The sequence below is a fragment of the Chenopodium quinoa genome, unplaced genomic scaffold (genome assembly GCF_001683475.1).
Source record: "Chenopodium quinoa cultivar QQ74 unplaced genomic scaffold, ASM168347v1, whole genome shotgun sequence".
Taxonomy (NCBI): Eukaryota; Viridiplantae; Streptophyta; class Magnoliopsida; order Caryophyllales; family Amaranthaceae; genus Chenopodium; species Chenopodium quinoa.
The window spans coordinates 13,903-29,640 of NW_018745368.1; the positions used below are offsets into that span (position 1 = coordinate 13,903).

The window sequence follows — 15,738 nt, forward strand, 5'->3', positions numbered from 1 at the left end:
GGCAATGCTGTCTTGCGCCATGAGATCTATCGCCTGAGAATGACTAGATCATACAACAAAAAAGTACACAGGCGTCCACTCAAAGTAGGGGACTTTGTACTTAGAAAAATGGAAGCAGTTGGTAGGGCTAATGAGTCTGGAAAACTAACTCCCAACTGGGAAGGACCCTACCGAATCTATGAGGAAGTCAGGGACGGTACCTACCGTCTGGAAACACCAGACGGACAACCGTTGCCTCAAACTTGGAATGTAGATAATCTTAAGAAATATTTCTTTTGAATGATGTAAAGTAAAGAGCTACTTAATAAAAGTTTGCACTTACTATTCAATTTTGTACTACGAGGGGCATGTCGTCTGTACCTTTACAGTCGGCTACTCTCCATTGAGTTTTTCACTCTATCTTCAGAGGGGCATGCCGTCTGTACCTTTACAGTCGGCTACTCTCCATTGAGTTTTTCACTCTATCTTCAGAGGGGCATGCCGTCTGTACCTTTACAGTCGGCTACTCTCCATTGAGTTTTTCACTCTATCTTCAGAGGGGCATGCCGTCTGTACCTTTACAGTCGGCTACTCTCCATTGAGTATTTCACTCACAATAGGGGCATGTCGTCTGGGCATATAGTCGGCTACTCTCCATAAGAAGATGGCCGACTGGTTCCAAACACATAGCCACCCCCCTAATACTTAGCTAAAAAGATTAGGGCCTGGCCGACCCTGTGCCTAACAGGCGGCTACCCTCCTTTTACTTAGCACCTACGTTCACCAAGAACTTACCAAGGCCACAGGCCGAATGATCAGACCAGGCGCCAAGCCAACTGATCAAATCTACAAAACTAATACGACCTGTCCCAACATCATAGCAGGCGTCCGACGGCATCCCTCCGGATGAAATTCGTCGCAGAGAGCAGCTCCCTTTTGGGTGGAACATTGTTCTATAAACTAATTACACGACACCTATACGACTGTCCCCAAGGGCAACCACATAGTCGTTTTTGAGACAAGGATAACTCTATCACTAACCAAACCAGTGGTAGCAGTTGACATCTGAGTCAGATGACTGCCTGTATTACTTGGGATAAATGCAGGGGGTACCTATTGAGTTAATAGCCAACAAACATTGGCGAATCAAGGGGTCTAGCCGGCCTACGCCGCCTGGTACCTCTACTTCTCAAGCAAAAGTGACGGCGACTGAGTAACTCCAACGTTAACTCATAGTCACTCCCTCAAATTTGGTATGGAACCTAAAAGGTTTGAGTAGACCACCTGTTTTTGGCTAACAGGGGCACTCAAACCCCTATTCCTACTAGGTAACCTTTTGAGTTAATAGCCAACAAACATTGGCAAATCAAGGGGATCAGCCGGCCTCCGCCGCCTGGTACCTCTACTACTCAATCTAGATTGTGACGAAGACTAAGTAACTCCTATGTTAACTTAATAGTCACTCAAACTTAGTATGGAGCCTAAAAGGTATGAGTCGTCCGCCTGTTTTTAACAAACAGGGGCTCTCAACCACTACTCCTGCTAGGTTAACAAATTATGAGTTAAAAGCCAACAAACATTGTCATTAAAGGGAAACAACCGGTACCCGCCGCTTGTTATCTCTACTACTCAGTTCCTTGGCGACTAGGTAATACTCTATTTACTTGGTCAGACCACTTTCCTACTTGGTTAAATTTACAAATGACAGGACCGCCTGCCTAAAAAGGATCCAGACAAAATAGTTCGAATACTGATTGGATAAATGGCCGACTGATCGTCTATCCTGGAAACAGACAACCAGTCGTCCAGGGGCATAGGCGACGTACTAACTATCCGTACCTGTCTGCAACGTTCGGCCATGTAAAACAGTCGGTCTAGTGAACAATTGGATATTAGATATGGAATACTTAGACAAATTTGAAGCAAAACAAAAATTCATTAAAAATAAGCCGGTCATTAAAGACCAGCAAAATATTCAAAGCCCCGGCCCCCTGGCCGGGTAAATACAAAGCAAACGGCACGCAGGCCGTGGAAAGAATACATAAAGCTTAAGAAGGGGGCAGTTCAGTATTAGCAGTTGCCGCCTGGTCAGCACTCTTCTTGCTGGACTCGGCTTCAGCTGCATCCTTTTTTGATGCCTTACCCCCAAGCGGCACAAGCGCCACTACCGGCTCCTCCTCCTCCTCCAACGCTTCCCCCAACGCCTCTTCTTCAGCAGCCGCCAGGATCTCTTGATTATATGTATCCGAACACTGGCGGTACGTTCTTTCCCAAGAGGCAAAGTCGGCACTGGGGAAGAGGCGGCCCCAGGTCATGCGCTGGATTTGAGCGGAGTCTTCCATCATCTCCCGGACCAGCTCTTTCTTCTCTTGCTCGGCCTTTTCCGAGAGCTCTTGGGTAAGACTCTTCTCCTGGGTCACCAGGCGTTCCTTTACGCTGGCCAAGGATTTCTCCATGGCTTCGTAAGAGTACATTTTCAGGCGATGAGGTTTCAGCTCGGCCTTGAGATTTGTGATGGTCGCCTCCAGCTCGTCATTCTTCTTCTGGGCCACCTCTAACTGAGCCCGAACAGCGGTGGTAGCCTGCGCCTGATAATAAAGAATATCAATGGTCAGTACTTCATTTTGGGCAATTTGAAACATTGCCTTATCACAGTCAGAGGCGGCCATAGCTTTTGCAGCCTTTACCTCTTTGTTCTTCCGATCAAGCGGCTTGCGAAGGCCGTTAACTCGGAGCAGGGCCTAAGTACAAAAAAACAGGCGTCAGTTTCCAAAAAAAAAAGAAAACAGGCGTCCAGAAATTCAAATACTCAAAAATATGCTAAGTATACCTCAGCAAGGACCCCTGCAATCCCGTCAAGGTCAAGGGTGCCGACACCCCTGACCGCCTCCCTTTCAGCTGGAGGAACTGCCCTGATCATAGACTTGGCCATCTCTACCAAGTCAGGCTCCTGGGGGCCGGCTGCATCAAGCATAAACAAACGGATTAGACTTAGTAACAAAGGGAGCAAGTCTAAAATTTACAAGGACAACTTCATACCTCTAGGCGGCCCAGTTGGAGTTTTAGAAGAAGTGGCCGGCTGTTTCTCAGCCGCCACCTGTTTCCTGGCAGAACCAGGAGAGCTCCCAACAGTCGTCTTCCGGGCCTTGGGGTCCGGCTGTTGGGAAGATGAAGCTCTTGGAGCACCCGTCTAAAAAAGAAGAAAAAAGTCAGTATATGCATAAACACTCCAAAAAGAGGGTGAAAGGTTCGGAGCTCACCAAGGGTGCCCCCTTCTTGGGGGAATCGGTTGAAGCTTGTTACATAATAGAGGCCCGCAACATGGCCGCCGCAGTCTTGGAGGCGGTGATTTTGCTCATGGCGTCAGCTGCAAAAACAAACAACAAAGTTAATAAAAGATAAACAACAAATGTATGGAACAACAGAGTATTCGACAGGCCGACTACCTCTTGAGCACCGACTGCTGAGGCCGCAGGCGGCCAAAAAGTACTCGTCATAGAGCCACTTGAAGCTCGGGACGCAGTGCAGGGGTACTTGCTCTCGTACCCCTGAAGTAGAGTCGACCCTCGACTCTACTTTAAAGAGTCCTTTATCAAGGATCTCTTTCTTAGCCTTGGGGGGAACAGGCGGCATGCTACGGCCGCCTGCAAGAAGGGGCGGATTCCTGTTCCACCTATTGAAGCGCTTGTTCTGCTCAATGTCTGAACTCTCAATGATGAGGAAGGTGCTCCGCCAGTCCTTCCACTTGTTTGCTTTACCTCTTGTCATGAGGTAGCCCCTGTGGCTTGTCAATTGATACCAGCCGGTACCGCCTGTCATAGGGGTCCGGCTGAGATAGTTCATATGGGCGAAAGCCTCGAAGCTCGGCTCCACCCCGTGCAGTTCGCACCCGGCCACATAGCCGAGTACGTTGACCCAGGAGTTTGGGGCTAACTGTCATAACCCCAACTCATACCCATCCAAAATTCGCTGAACAGCCGGATGTAATGGGAAGCGAAGCCCTGCCTTGATGGCCGCCTCGTAGCAGCCAAAGCAGGCGCTTTCATAACTGGAACCAGCCGGCCAGACGACTGTGTCTTCGGCACAAACACTAGAAAGTCGGGGCCCATGGTGTGGTTTGCAATAAAGCTCTCCACTTTCTCTTGCATGGCTGTGATTCGGCCCCGAGGTACCGTGCAGTAGTAGGGGGTATTTAGCTCTCGGTAAGAGGCGGATGGTTCCGCCCAATTGTCCCCCTTCTCAACTGCGTGAGAAAGTCTCGCCTCTTGCAGGCGGCTGTTTTTCTCTTCTGTACCCAAAGAAGCATGGCCAGAAGAGCTTGACTCGGAATCGTCCTCCGACGAGTCCGAAGAGGACGACTCCTCCCCTCTCCCGGAGGGGCCCGCCTCCTCTCTTTGAAGAGGAGCAGATTTGTTAACTGTTAAATGGGAAGGGGTCACTATGAATCCCCCCACAAAATTGCCGGCATCCAGGCCGCCTTGTTTCACTTCCACATCTGGCGCCTGGTCAAATGTTTCACTAAGCGGCACCCTGTGGGAGGAGCCGTCTGAATTTGAGATCCTAGCTGTCTTTTTCGTTCTGGCCATCCTGCTCTGCATAGACACAGATACAGTCGGACTTTGTATAAAGGGCAAAGATGGGTCCGGAAAAGGGCAGGCGGCACTCCTAGTCCTAGATTCAGCCGTCCCCGGTGACCGGCTGATCACTAACCTAGGTCGTGTCGTGTGCTTCCGTGGTGCCATTTCAGAAAATAAAAAGAAAATTAAGAGTAAGAGAACTGAGTTACCTGAACGAGTGACGGTTGATGAAGTTCTGGAAATCCGGTGCAGTCGGCTTGTCAGAACAGGCGGTAGGCAGAAAAGGCCCAAAATGTCAGAGCAAGTTCAGGGGTCCGAATGTTCTCAAAAAGTTCTCAAAGTGTGAAAATGACTCAAGACAACTCTCCCTTATATAGGCGAAGTGAGAAGGCGAAGGGTCACTTTCAGAATTCAAAATTTGGGCGGGAAAATCTCTCGTCCTTTCACCGACTGACACCTGTAGCAGGCCGTCGCCTGTTACAGTGCGACACCTGTCACAGGTAACACGTGACCAATCACGTGCCACCTGTGAGGGGCAAATGATTAGGGGATTTTGCTCCCACCAATCGGAATGCGCCACGTGGACCAATCAGGTCCTGCCAAGTGTCCCCCAGTTGGAACAGTCAGGGCTTCCCACGTGGCACGCGCTTATTCGTCCACCTTGGACCTGTTATGTCAAGACATGTGGCATACTCCATGCCTAATGGAGAAACCGGCCACCCAGGCCCAACTTCCGAGGGAAGCCCAATCGGCCCTAGGTTTACCTAAACCTAGGATGGGCACGTTTCCCAAGGTTATAAATACCTCCCTTAATCCTCATTAAGGGAATTACAAAAAGAGAACAGAAACGTTACGGAAAAAAACACATTAATTACACACAGTAATAACCGGCTGATCTCGCTAACAAAGCAGATTACCTACATTAAACACTCTCACCTAGAGAGACCAAATCACTTTAATTTCCGCATTAATTACTCCTTAATCAGGTACTAACTTGACCGTTGGAGGCGGAGCTCACAGGAGTCTCCGTTATTTTGCAGGTACAGGCGTCCGGTTCCAGTCTCGGAATTGTAACTCTCCCGCAGGACATCAGAAAACCCCGAAACAATCTTGATTTCTTGGTGCAAATTAAATTAACTTCTTGAGACTTGAGAGTGAGTCAAATGTGTATTTCTTCTTTCATCTTTGATTCTTTGAATGAATGATAAAGTACTCAAAGAGACCAAGATCCAAGAAACGTTAAATTCCCGCCCATTTGAATCCCAAATAAATTCAAATTCAAACCCATCACAACTGAATGAAACTCCAAACGTCTCAAAAAATCAAATTTCAGGAGCCTGTTCTCCATTTTCTCTCTCCTCCTCTACTCAACAATGGCTCCTTCCTTCATCTTCCCCCCAAATCTCCACTCCCTCGAAGAAGAAAACGAACACAATCATCTCTCCGTTCAAAACCCTACCAACATCGCTTCACTCCGTTCTTCCGATCTCGAAGAATTCGTCAAAGGTGATTTTCTCTCTCTAAAACCCCCAATTTCCAAACCCTAATTTCACATTTCACTCATGAAATTCCCCCTCAATCTTGCTGTTTCAGGTGTTTCGTTTGATCTATCAGATAAGGAGTTATTCTGTATTGAAGATCAAGATGTTTTTGATCGAGTTTATTCTTTGGTGAAGTGTTTTTCTTCTCTTACTCCGCCGTGTAAGCTCATTATCGTCGAAGATCTTCGGTCGAATTTCACTGTTCTTCTTCCGAACATCGATTCTCTCTCTAGAGTGTCGCATTCTCCTCAGAATGATGATGATGATGAAGATGGAGATGGCGAGGATGGTTCTGTGGTGCACGAGCGAATTGCTTCGCATCGAAATGCTTTCAAAATCTATACATTCTTCCTTGTTCAAATTATTCATGCCGAGGAATCGAGTAATGCTTCTTGTAATACCTCCAAAGTAAGTCTTTTATTCAGAATTTAGCTGTCTGTGTTTGCCTCCTTTTAGCTTGATGTGTGAATTTTGGTTAATTTAGGGAATGCTAAATTTAGTATGAATTTTGCGCTTTTTGGGTAGATAGTCCCTTTTACTCTTTTAGCTTGATGTATTAATTTTGCTTGATGCTAAATACTTTGAAATATAGTTTATTGAAGTAGTAATTTCCCCAATTTATACAAGTATTATCTGATTATTGTATTCCAAATTACGAAGTACCTAATTTTTAAAATTCTAAAGATCTAATGCACTATTGTATGTCAATATTAATACTAATGCAACAACTAACCCCTGTATAGAAAACTTGTGTATAATCTTAGGTTCCATTTGTTTTGATGGAAAACACTTTTCGTGGAAACTCATTTTCTAAAGAAAACAATATTCAATGGAAACATGATTGTGAAAACAGTGTTCCTTCGTTTGTTAGATTAAAGGTAAACTTATGGAAAAAGTAAAAGGGGGAGGACAAAGGAGAGAAAATATAAAAGTGAGGAGTAAGGAGGAAAGCGTGGTATACCTTCTTTGCAAAAGAAAGTGGTTTTCTTGCTTTCCACCTATGGAAATATTGGTTTCCACCCTTTAACAAAACAAACAAAGGAAAATGGAGAATTGGAGGAATATCATATTCCAAGAAAATGTTTTCCACCAAAACAAATGGAGCCTTAAAGATGGTTATTATGATATGATGGGATTACATTGTTGTTCTTGCTGACTTATCATGTATATTGAAGGAGGGAAAATTCTTAAAAAGAATAAGGTTAGTGAAATAGTGCAATAAATGCATAACAAGAATTAGTAACCGTGACACCAATTAATTCAAAACATCTGATATGCAAAATGTTTGGATAGGGTGCCAAACCTTACGTGAGAGATAAAGAGAAAAGGAAAACAAATGCAACAGAAAAGAAGAGCGATAGGAGGAACTTTACCGATAAATATTGGGAGCGCGAGCATAGTCTTCATTGTATGTACTTCATCGTCAGTAAATCGAGTTAGTAGAATTGTAGAACACTCATAACTATCATGGTGAGTAGTCCACAATGTGGAGGAGGTGGGCCAAAAGCAATTTGCAAGCCACAAGAATTAGCTTTCCTTTGTGTCTGTGATTGTTTGATTACTTATATTTTTCAAAATAAGTCGGACATATATGCTCCTCACCCGTTAAAGCAATATCGTTAATAGATTTCTTTCTAATCGGTTAGTCATTTCATGTTGATGATTTTCATTTTGTTTTGTGTGTGTGTGTGTGTGGTTTTAGACAGCAGCAAGCAGCCGGAAGAAATTGCCAATCAATGCATGGAAGTGGGAAGGACAACGAGGGCGGATACTAACTTTGATTGCCAATTCACTTGAGATTAACCTATCGATGCTCTTTGGATCCTCAGATCCTGATGAGAATTACCTTTCGTTCATTGCAAAGTAAGTTGCTGTTGAAACTTTTGTTGAACTTGGTATTATAATTTCTAATTAAACGATGACTTTGTTCAATTTTCTAGGAATGCATTTCTTTTGTTTGAGAACCCTCTATTGCTGAAGGATTCTGACGCTAAAGATGCTCTGTGTCGCATTATTGGGAGCTGTGCTACCAAGTACCACTACTTGGCACAAATATCTGCCTCTATTATTCATTTGCTACACAAGTATGATTTTGTTGTCACTGCAATGGCTGATGCTGTGGCAGGGGCTGAAAAGAAGTATGTTGATGGAAGCTTGGCTACCTCTATTATTAGAGAAATTGGTAGGACAAACCCAAAGAATTTTGCCAAGGATACTGCTGGTGCAGAAAATATTGGTCGCTATCTTGTTGAGCTCTCTGAGAGATTGCCAAAATTGGTGTCAACTAATATTGGCATTTTAGTCCCACATTTTGGTGGAGAATCTTATAAGATCAGGAATGCACTTGTAGGAGTGCTTGGAAAGTTGGTTTCTAAAGCTTTTAAAGACGACGAAGGTGAGGTTAGCTCAAAGTCAGTCCGGTTACGAACTAAGCAGGCTATGTTAGAAATTTTGCTAGAGCGATGTCGTGATGTTTCAGCCTATACTAGAAGCAGGGTGCTTCAAGTTTGGTCTGAACTGTGTGAAGAACATTCTGTTTCAATTGGTCTATGGAATGAGGTGGCCACAGTGGCTGCTGGCAGATTGGAAGACAAAAGTGCAATTGTAAGAAAATCTGCTTTAAATTTACTCATTGTAATGCTGCAGCATAATCCATTTGGGCCTCAACTTCGCATATCATCTTTTGAAGCAACTCTGGACAAATACAATAATAAATTAAGTGCTCTTCAGCCAGAGGCGAATGAAAAAACTGATATTGACGGAGCGCCGTCTGATAAAGATGACTGTAACGAGGATGGTGATATTGATAATGTTAACGCTGAACCCAGATCTGATGAGCTGCCTAGTAGTGTAACAGATAGCTATTTGTCCCAAGTTGAAGAACAGACTGTTCTGAAAGACAATTCTGTTCCTGATGTTGGAAATGTGGAGCAGACCAGGGCTCTGGTTGCTTCTCTTGAGGCTGGCCTGAGTTTTTCGAAGTGTCTATCTGCTACAATGCCAACCCTTGTTCAACTGATGGCTTCATCCTCTGCCACAGATGTGGAGAACACTATACTCTTGCTCATGAGGTGTAGACAATTTCAGATTGATGGATCAGAAGACTGCCTTCGCAAGATGTTGCCTCTGGTACTGATTTGTCTTTTCTCACCTCAACTGCTGCACTTTCTTAGTACGATTATGCTTAGCACTCACAAGGTTATCAATCTCATAATATACACTAAGTGTCTTTGCTCCTGCTTTTTTTTTATTTTTTTATTTTTTTTTTATCCTATAGGTTTTTTCTCAGGACAAAGCCATATGTGAGGCTGTTGAGAATGCTTTCATCACCATATATATTACAAAGAACTCACTGGAAACTGCTAAAAATCTTCTAAATCTTGCAATAGATTCAAATATTGGAGATCTTGCGGCTCTGGAGTTCATGATTAGTGCTTTAGTGTTTAAAGGGGATATATCTTCTGGAACGGTAAATAAGTTTTTTGTCTTCTAACTTATTTTTGTATACTAATGATTCCTTTTGAAGCTCTTTACTTGATGGTTATGTGATTACAATTATTGTTGTAGAGAAAATTTATTGAGGTCTATTTTGAGCTTATAATATGATGACTTAAAAGCTTGATGCTTCCTTTAATGTATGGCATGTAAATATGACAAGGTGATGGCAAGGTCCATCCTTGGTTCTGCAACAAATTACTTTACCTCTCTCACCCTATAATCTTTTGATTTAGTATTATTCTCCTGGTTTGCGACTATGTTTGGTGAAATCTCTGATCCCCTGTTTTCTGTTTCTAAATGGAATTCTACTTGAAAAACTGTTTTTCCAGATTTCTGCTTTGTGGGACTTCTTTTGCTTTAATTTACCAAGAACTACCGCAGAGCAGTGTCGTGGTGCCTTAACTGTTCTCTGTATGGCTGCAAAATCATCAAGCGAAATTCTAGGTTCTCACTTACAGGACATTGTTGATATTGGATTTGGCCAATGGGCAAAGGTGGATCCCTTGCTTGCAAGAACTGCTTGTAATACTCTTCAAAGGTTATCTGAAGAAGACAGGAAAAAGCTTCTGGCAAATAACGGGGGTCGTATCTTTGGTACACTAGAGAGTCTAGTAACTGGTTCTTGGCTTCCAGAAAACATCTGGTACAGCGCTGCAGATAAAGCAATAGGTGCAATATATGCACTTCATCCTGCTCCAGATATTATCGCTGCCAGGCTGGTGAAAAAATCTCAGACTTCTGTGTTCAATTTTGGTGATCCTGGTCCTTTGCAGCATGTTACAGAGAATGAGAATGGAACTGTTAATGGCCCCATCACTGTTCAGGCTGGAAAACTCAGTAGATTTTTGTTTGTTATAAGCCACATTGCCATGCATCAGTTAATGTTTATAGAATCTTGTGTTAGAAAGATTCAGAAACAGAAGGCAAAGAACGAGAGGCAGAATGTTGATGGTAGCGGTTTAACACCTGATGCTTCCAAGGTGACTTGGCTAGTTTTGGATCTAAACTAACACTTAAAACTCATTTCTTTATGTCAAGCTGATGACATTTTGAATTTTTTTGCAAATTATTGAATGTTCTGCTGGTAATTTACAGGAGAGTGGTATAAATGCTGAATTAGGTGTTGCAGCCTCTGATGATGCAATACTTGACTCGTTAGCTGACAAGGCAGAGAGAGAAATCATATCTGGTGGTTCAACTGAAAAGAACTTGCTTGGATACTGTGCACTTTTTCTGTCAAAGCTCTGCAGAAACTTGAGTTTGATGCAGAAGGCAAGTTCTTTAATTTTGTGGTCTGTTCTCAGAGCTAAAAATCTTCAAGTAAAAATAAAATAATACCCCAAATAGCAAACAATTCTGAACAATATTGTTTTGTTTAGATCTAGAAGATGTTGCTCTTTATTTTTTGTTCTTTGGCTCTTTTTGGAATTAAATACTGATGATTTGAAGTAGGAATACTAAGCTAAGCCTTTTATGATCTTCATAATCATATATGTTTTGGTTTTCTGTTCTTTCTAGAATCCGGAGCTGCAAGCAGCTGCTATGCTTGCTCTGTGTCGTTTTATGATCACCGATGCAGCTTTTTGGTGAGAATATTCCCTTCTCATCTCTCTTGGCGTAACTTATGACCGAGTTGACAGTTCTAAGTGAATTTTAATTTCAATGAAATCCAGTGAAGCAAATCTCCGGTTACTGTTCACAGTTGTGGATAGTACATCATCAGAAATTGTCCGATCAAATTGCACCATAGCTCTTGGTGATCTGGCTGTCCGTTTTCCTAATTTACTTGAACCTTGGACTGAGCTCATGTATGCCAGGTTGCGTGATAAGTCAGTTTCTGTCAGGAAAAATGCTGTTTTGGTGCTTTCACATCTTATCTTGAACGAAATGATGAAGGTATGGGCGAGCGACTACTTGTTTTACTTTCATGTATCAAATTGATTCTGATAATGGCCAGTGTGTAATTAGGTCAAGGGCTACATATATGAAATGGCTGTGAGATTGGAGGATGAAGATGAAAGAATTGCAAACCTGGCCAAACTCTTCTTTACTGAGTTAGCAAAGAAAGGTACATACAAGTGATTACATTTGCACTAAGGAAATACTAATGAAATTGCTCAAATGTAGGATAGTCTTTCTATATGATTTCTTGATCTGAAAGTAGCCTGAAAGAGTTGGTTTTTTTTTTTTTTTTTGTGTGGCAATTCCTCAGGATCAAATCCAATATATAATCTACTTCCTGATATACTTGGCAAGCTTTCCAAACAGAATCTAAAGACAGAATCATTCTGTAACATTATGCAATTCTTGATTGCTTCCATTAAAAAGGTAAAAGATACCTCTTATTGAATCTTACATATTGTTTATTTGTTTGAATCATGTTTTTATGTTCTTCCTCGAATTCTCTAGGATAAACAAATGGAAGGCTTAATCGAGAAGCTTTGCAACCGCTTTAATGGGGTTACAGGTATGGAGTGAATAATGTTGGCTCATTCTGGTACCTTTATTTTACATATATTCTTATAGCAATTTGCTGATTGCAGTGTTGCACTGTCATTTTGTCAGCTGTTAATAATTAGAGCTTTGAGAGAAAGTTGAAAAGTTCTGCTATAAATGTCATTGGTGAAGCTTTAATGTTGTAGTCCTATGTTTCTTACTTCATTGGAAAACTTCCTTGATTATTTACAAAATTTGAATAAGTGCTTTTCAGTTGAGCACTTTTCAAATAATCCCATTAGTGTTTGTTTCCTTTCAATTATTTTGCATCATTTTTATTTTTTTTTGGGCAGATGGTAGTCACTTGGAATGCCTTGCGTATTGCCTTTCTCAGTTGAACTTCACTGATAAGGGAATGAAAAAGCTTATAGAGTCCTTTAAGACATATGAACATGCATTATCTGAGGATTCTGTTATGGGCCATTTCAGAAGCATAATAAACAAGGTAACATCATTGTTGAACATTGTTGAACCTTTATTTGCTGTGTTTCTAAGTTTTACTAATGTCATGGTAACTTTTTATTGTATAATTCAGGGGAAGAAATTTGCAAAACCAGAATTGAAATCATCTATTGATGAGTTTGAAGAAAAGCTCAACAAGTTTCATTTAGAGAAGAAGGAGCAGGAGGTCACAGCACGAAATGCAAAAGCCCACAAAGATAGGATTGACAACTTTGAAAGCTTTACAGTTGCTAGTAAGGCCAAACAAGAAAATGAAGATGCTTCTGTAACTGAAGGTAGATGTTTTCATATGTACTCCATGCTTTTCTGTTTGTGCCTGTTCAAATCTGCTATAATCCTGCTCATTATGTTCAACAATTTGGCTATGTTAACGATGATATGAACATAAGCTTCCCTGTAGAATAAAATTGCCGTTGCCAACGATGTAAGAGTGATTGTGATGCAACATTGTGCTTATGTGATTATAACTTATAAGCAATGGTTTCATGCCTTACTTATGTTGTTCTGAACCATATGGCTCAGCAAATCTGTAACCACCTAAGGTGTATCTTTTGTTCCCATAATGTAAATTGGAATGCATGCTCAATTCTTTTCTGAGGAGCAAAGATCACAGGGATATTGGACTTGGTTTTGTTGTGTTATAACTGAAACCTCTTTATTTTTGTAATCTGCTTTGAACAATATATTTGGATGAGAGAAATTAGAAGGGGGGGATGACGATAGTGAAAGGAGGGTGATAAATCCATTAACCCGTATTTGGATACCAAATAAGGGTTAGAAGGAATGTGGATGGATAGGTTCCATTTTCTATCTCCTTCTAGTAAAACAATATCGTTCTAATGTTCAAAAGATTTGGAAAAATTGCAAGTTGATAGCTCCCTTTTTTTCTCCTCCTTTACCCTCCCATCTCCTTTCCTTTATGTTTTATAACCATTACAACTAAAAACTATGTAAAAGGACACTGTATAAATTGATGGCCAGTTATCTCTCTGTATCAATTATTATGTATGGTTGGATGTCAACAAGGGTGGGTGTTAGGTGGCCAAAGATGGATGCAACCTTACCCTTGACAAGTAGATTATCAGTTCATCATTTTAAATCACGTTTTTTGTTTTTTTTTTTTTTTTTTCATATATATATAGTCTGATGATGAAATGAAAATTTTGTTAAATTCTAAGGGCACGTTTGAGTTAAGCGTAATGAGTTAAAGGAATTTTGATAGTCTGTTGATGTTGGAAACTGCTAAACTTAAGGTTGGTCTTCTTGATGGTGGGAGTTTTTAGAGTCTGTTGATGTTTGTGATCTGTACATGCCTGACTTTATCCACAGTAGAAAATGACTAACTTGTCTGTTGAATTTATCAGCATCTTAATGAGTCACAGGGAAATGACTTTGATCTATGTTTGGTTTACAGTATCTTGCGTGCTTTTACTTCTTTATACTTGTCCCTAATTGGTGTTGCTCTCTAACATTTCTTTTTTCTAGTAGATGGAACGGACGATGAGATCATTGATCCTTCTACAGGGCCCTATTCTAATGATGTTACAACAAACACTGATGGACTAGAAGAAGTTTGTTCCACTGCTGCCAATGAAGCAACAGACACAAAGGCTTCTGCAGGATCATTTTTGAATGATATTGTAACATCAGATGCTAATGGACTAGAAGAAGATTGTTCTGCTATTACCAGTGAACCAACAGAGGCGAAGGATAGTGGTGAAGAAGTACTGTCTCCGATAGTTAATCAAAGAGGTATATCTCTATAGGAATATAGGATTGAATATTATATCCTTTCTGGCAGCAACAGTTTTCTCTAAACTGCCGGTCACACTGCGTGCTTCATACAATTGTAACAGTTTTGTTATGTTCAGGTGTGTCGAATTCTAGAGCTCGTAAATCAAAGTCAAAAGATCAGAAGGTTTTAAGCAACGCATCAGTTAGGACTAGGAGCACAAGATCAAAGCAAAGGTAACCTATTCATCTTAATACAGATGTATGTTTCTTTTGCCTTGCTCTTGGACAGTTGGATGCTGTTTAAGTAAAGTGATTGAGAAGAATTTCTGTTCCTCTTCTAGTATCTTCCGTTACTTTATAATTCTTTCTGTTATTTGTCTTTCATATTGTTAATCAAATTTATAAAATACCACTTAAGAGTTTATGACTTGAGAACCTGAAGAAACACATCCAATTGCCTGTTTCTAATCATAGAAATAAGTGATTGTGTCAAATTACATCTTACGCAAGGGATTTATGATGGGCATCTTAAAATGAAAGCTATGTTGCTGCAGGTGAGGAATCAGACGATTTACTGTCTTCCTAGTTGACTACTAATTGGAAACCTCTTTTAGCTAATAGAAGGAAGAGGACCTGCTTAGATATGTCCATCTGCTGCTGTTGGCTTACATTTTGTTGTAAATAGTTCATTTAGCAAGTAACTTGTAACAATTCTAGGATGCTTGAGGTTGGAGATCTCCTTCACTGGTCCATTATTCAATATAAGGGGTGGAATAGGGGACTAAAATGCAAAGGGGGGAAATAATTTTTTTATTTTTATTATGTATATGTACATTGAAATGTAATCCAAATATCAATACTACTAGGGAAAATTCTCATATATGGAACAGGTTCATGTGGGGTGTTTCGTGTCGCATAATCTTTTGTTGAAATTATAAATTAAGTACGATGCACGTGTATTATTTGAAATTTAAATTTATATAAATTCTTTTTTTTTTTTTTGAAAAAGGTGCACGGGTCTAATGATCCCCTTAACTCATGGATAGACCATAAGAAAGAAAGGAAAAAGAAAAAGAAAAGAAAAATACGTACATATAATAAAATCTCTCTTTTACTCCATATATAGACATAGTTTACCATGTGTTGATGTGTAATGAATATCTAGGGCCAAATTTCATCAAGATATATAAAGTACATGGATATAATGATCTCCTTATCTCATGAATAGACCATAAGATGACATGTAATGTTAATTAAAAATAATGATAGAATATACGATAGATATTCTGTTATAAAAGGATATATTTTGTGAACATTGTACAATTATCTTTTGAGATCTCCTAACGTGATTAGGACTCATATTTATAACCTTATATATATGATTCAATGAAAGCCACTTTAATCTAAAGAGTTTGATATCATCTAACATGGTATCACAGCTTTAGATCTAT

At 40.8% G+C, this 15,738-nt stretch overlaps 1 protein-coding gene across 2 annotated transcripts; it reads left to right on the forward strand.

Moving 5' to 3' along the window:
• Window positions 1-5,769: 5,769 nt before the first annotated feature.
• Window positions 5,770-15,206, forward strand: LOC110712829 (condensin complex subunit 1). 2 transcript variants are annotated; one of them, XM_021891280.1, is made up of 17 exons: window positions 5,770-6,062; window positions 6,150-6,505; window positions 7,800-7,960; window positions 8,038-9,226; window positions 9,375-9,566; window positions 9,925-10,575; window positions 10,691-10,867; window positions 11,114-11,181; window positions 11,269-11,491; window positions 11,564-11,663; window positions 11,808-11,923; window positions 12,005-12,062; window positions 12,385-12,536; window positions 12,627-12,828; window positions 14,039-14,305; window positions 14,425-14,521; window positions 14,842-15,206. In XM_021891280.1, exons 1-17 carry the CDS (start codon window positions 5,930-5,932, stop codon window positions 14,843-14,845), a joined length of 4,146 nt encoding a protein of 1,381 aa, XP_021746972.1. In that variant the 5' UTR covers window positions 5,770-5,929; the 3' UTR covers window positions 14,846-15,206. The 2 variants fall into 2 exon arrangements, with proteins under 2 accessions (XP_021746972.1, XP_021746973.1); XM_021891281.1 differs by having other exon boundaries at window positions 14,042-14,305.
• Window positions 15,207-15,738: the final 532 nt, after the last annotated feature.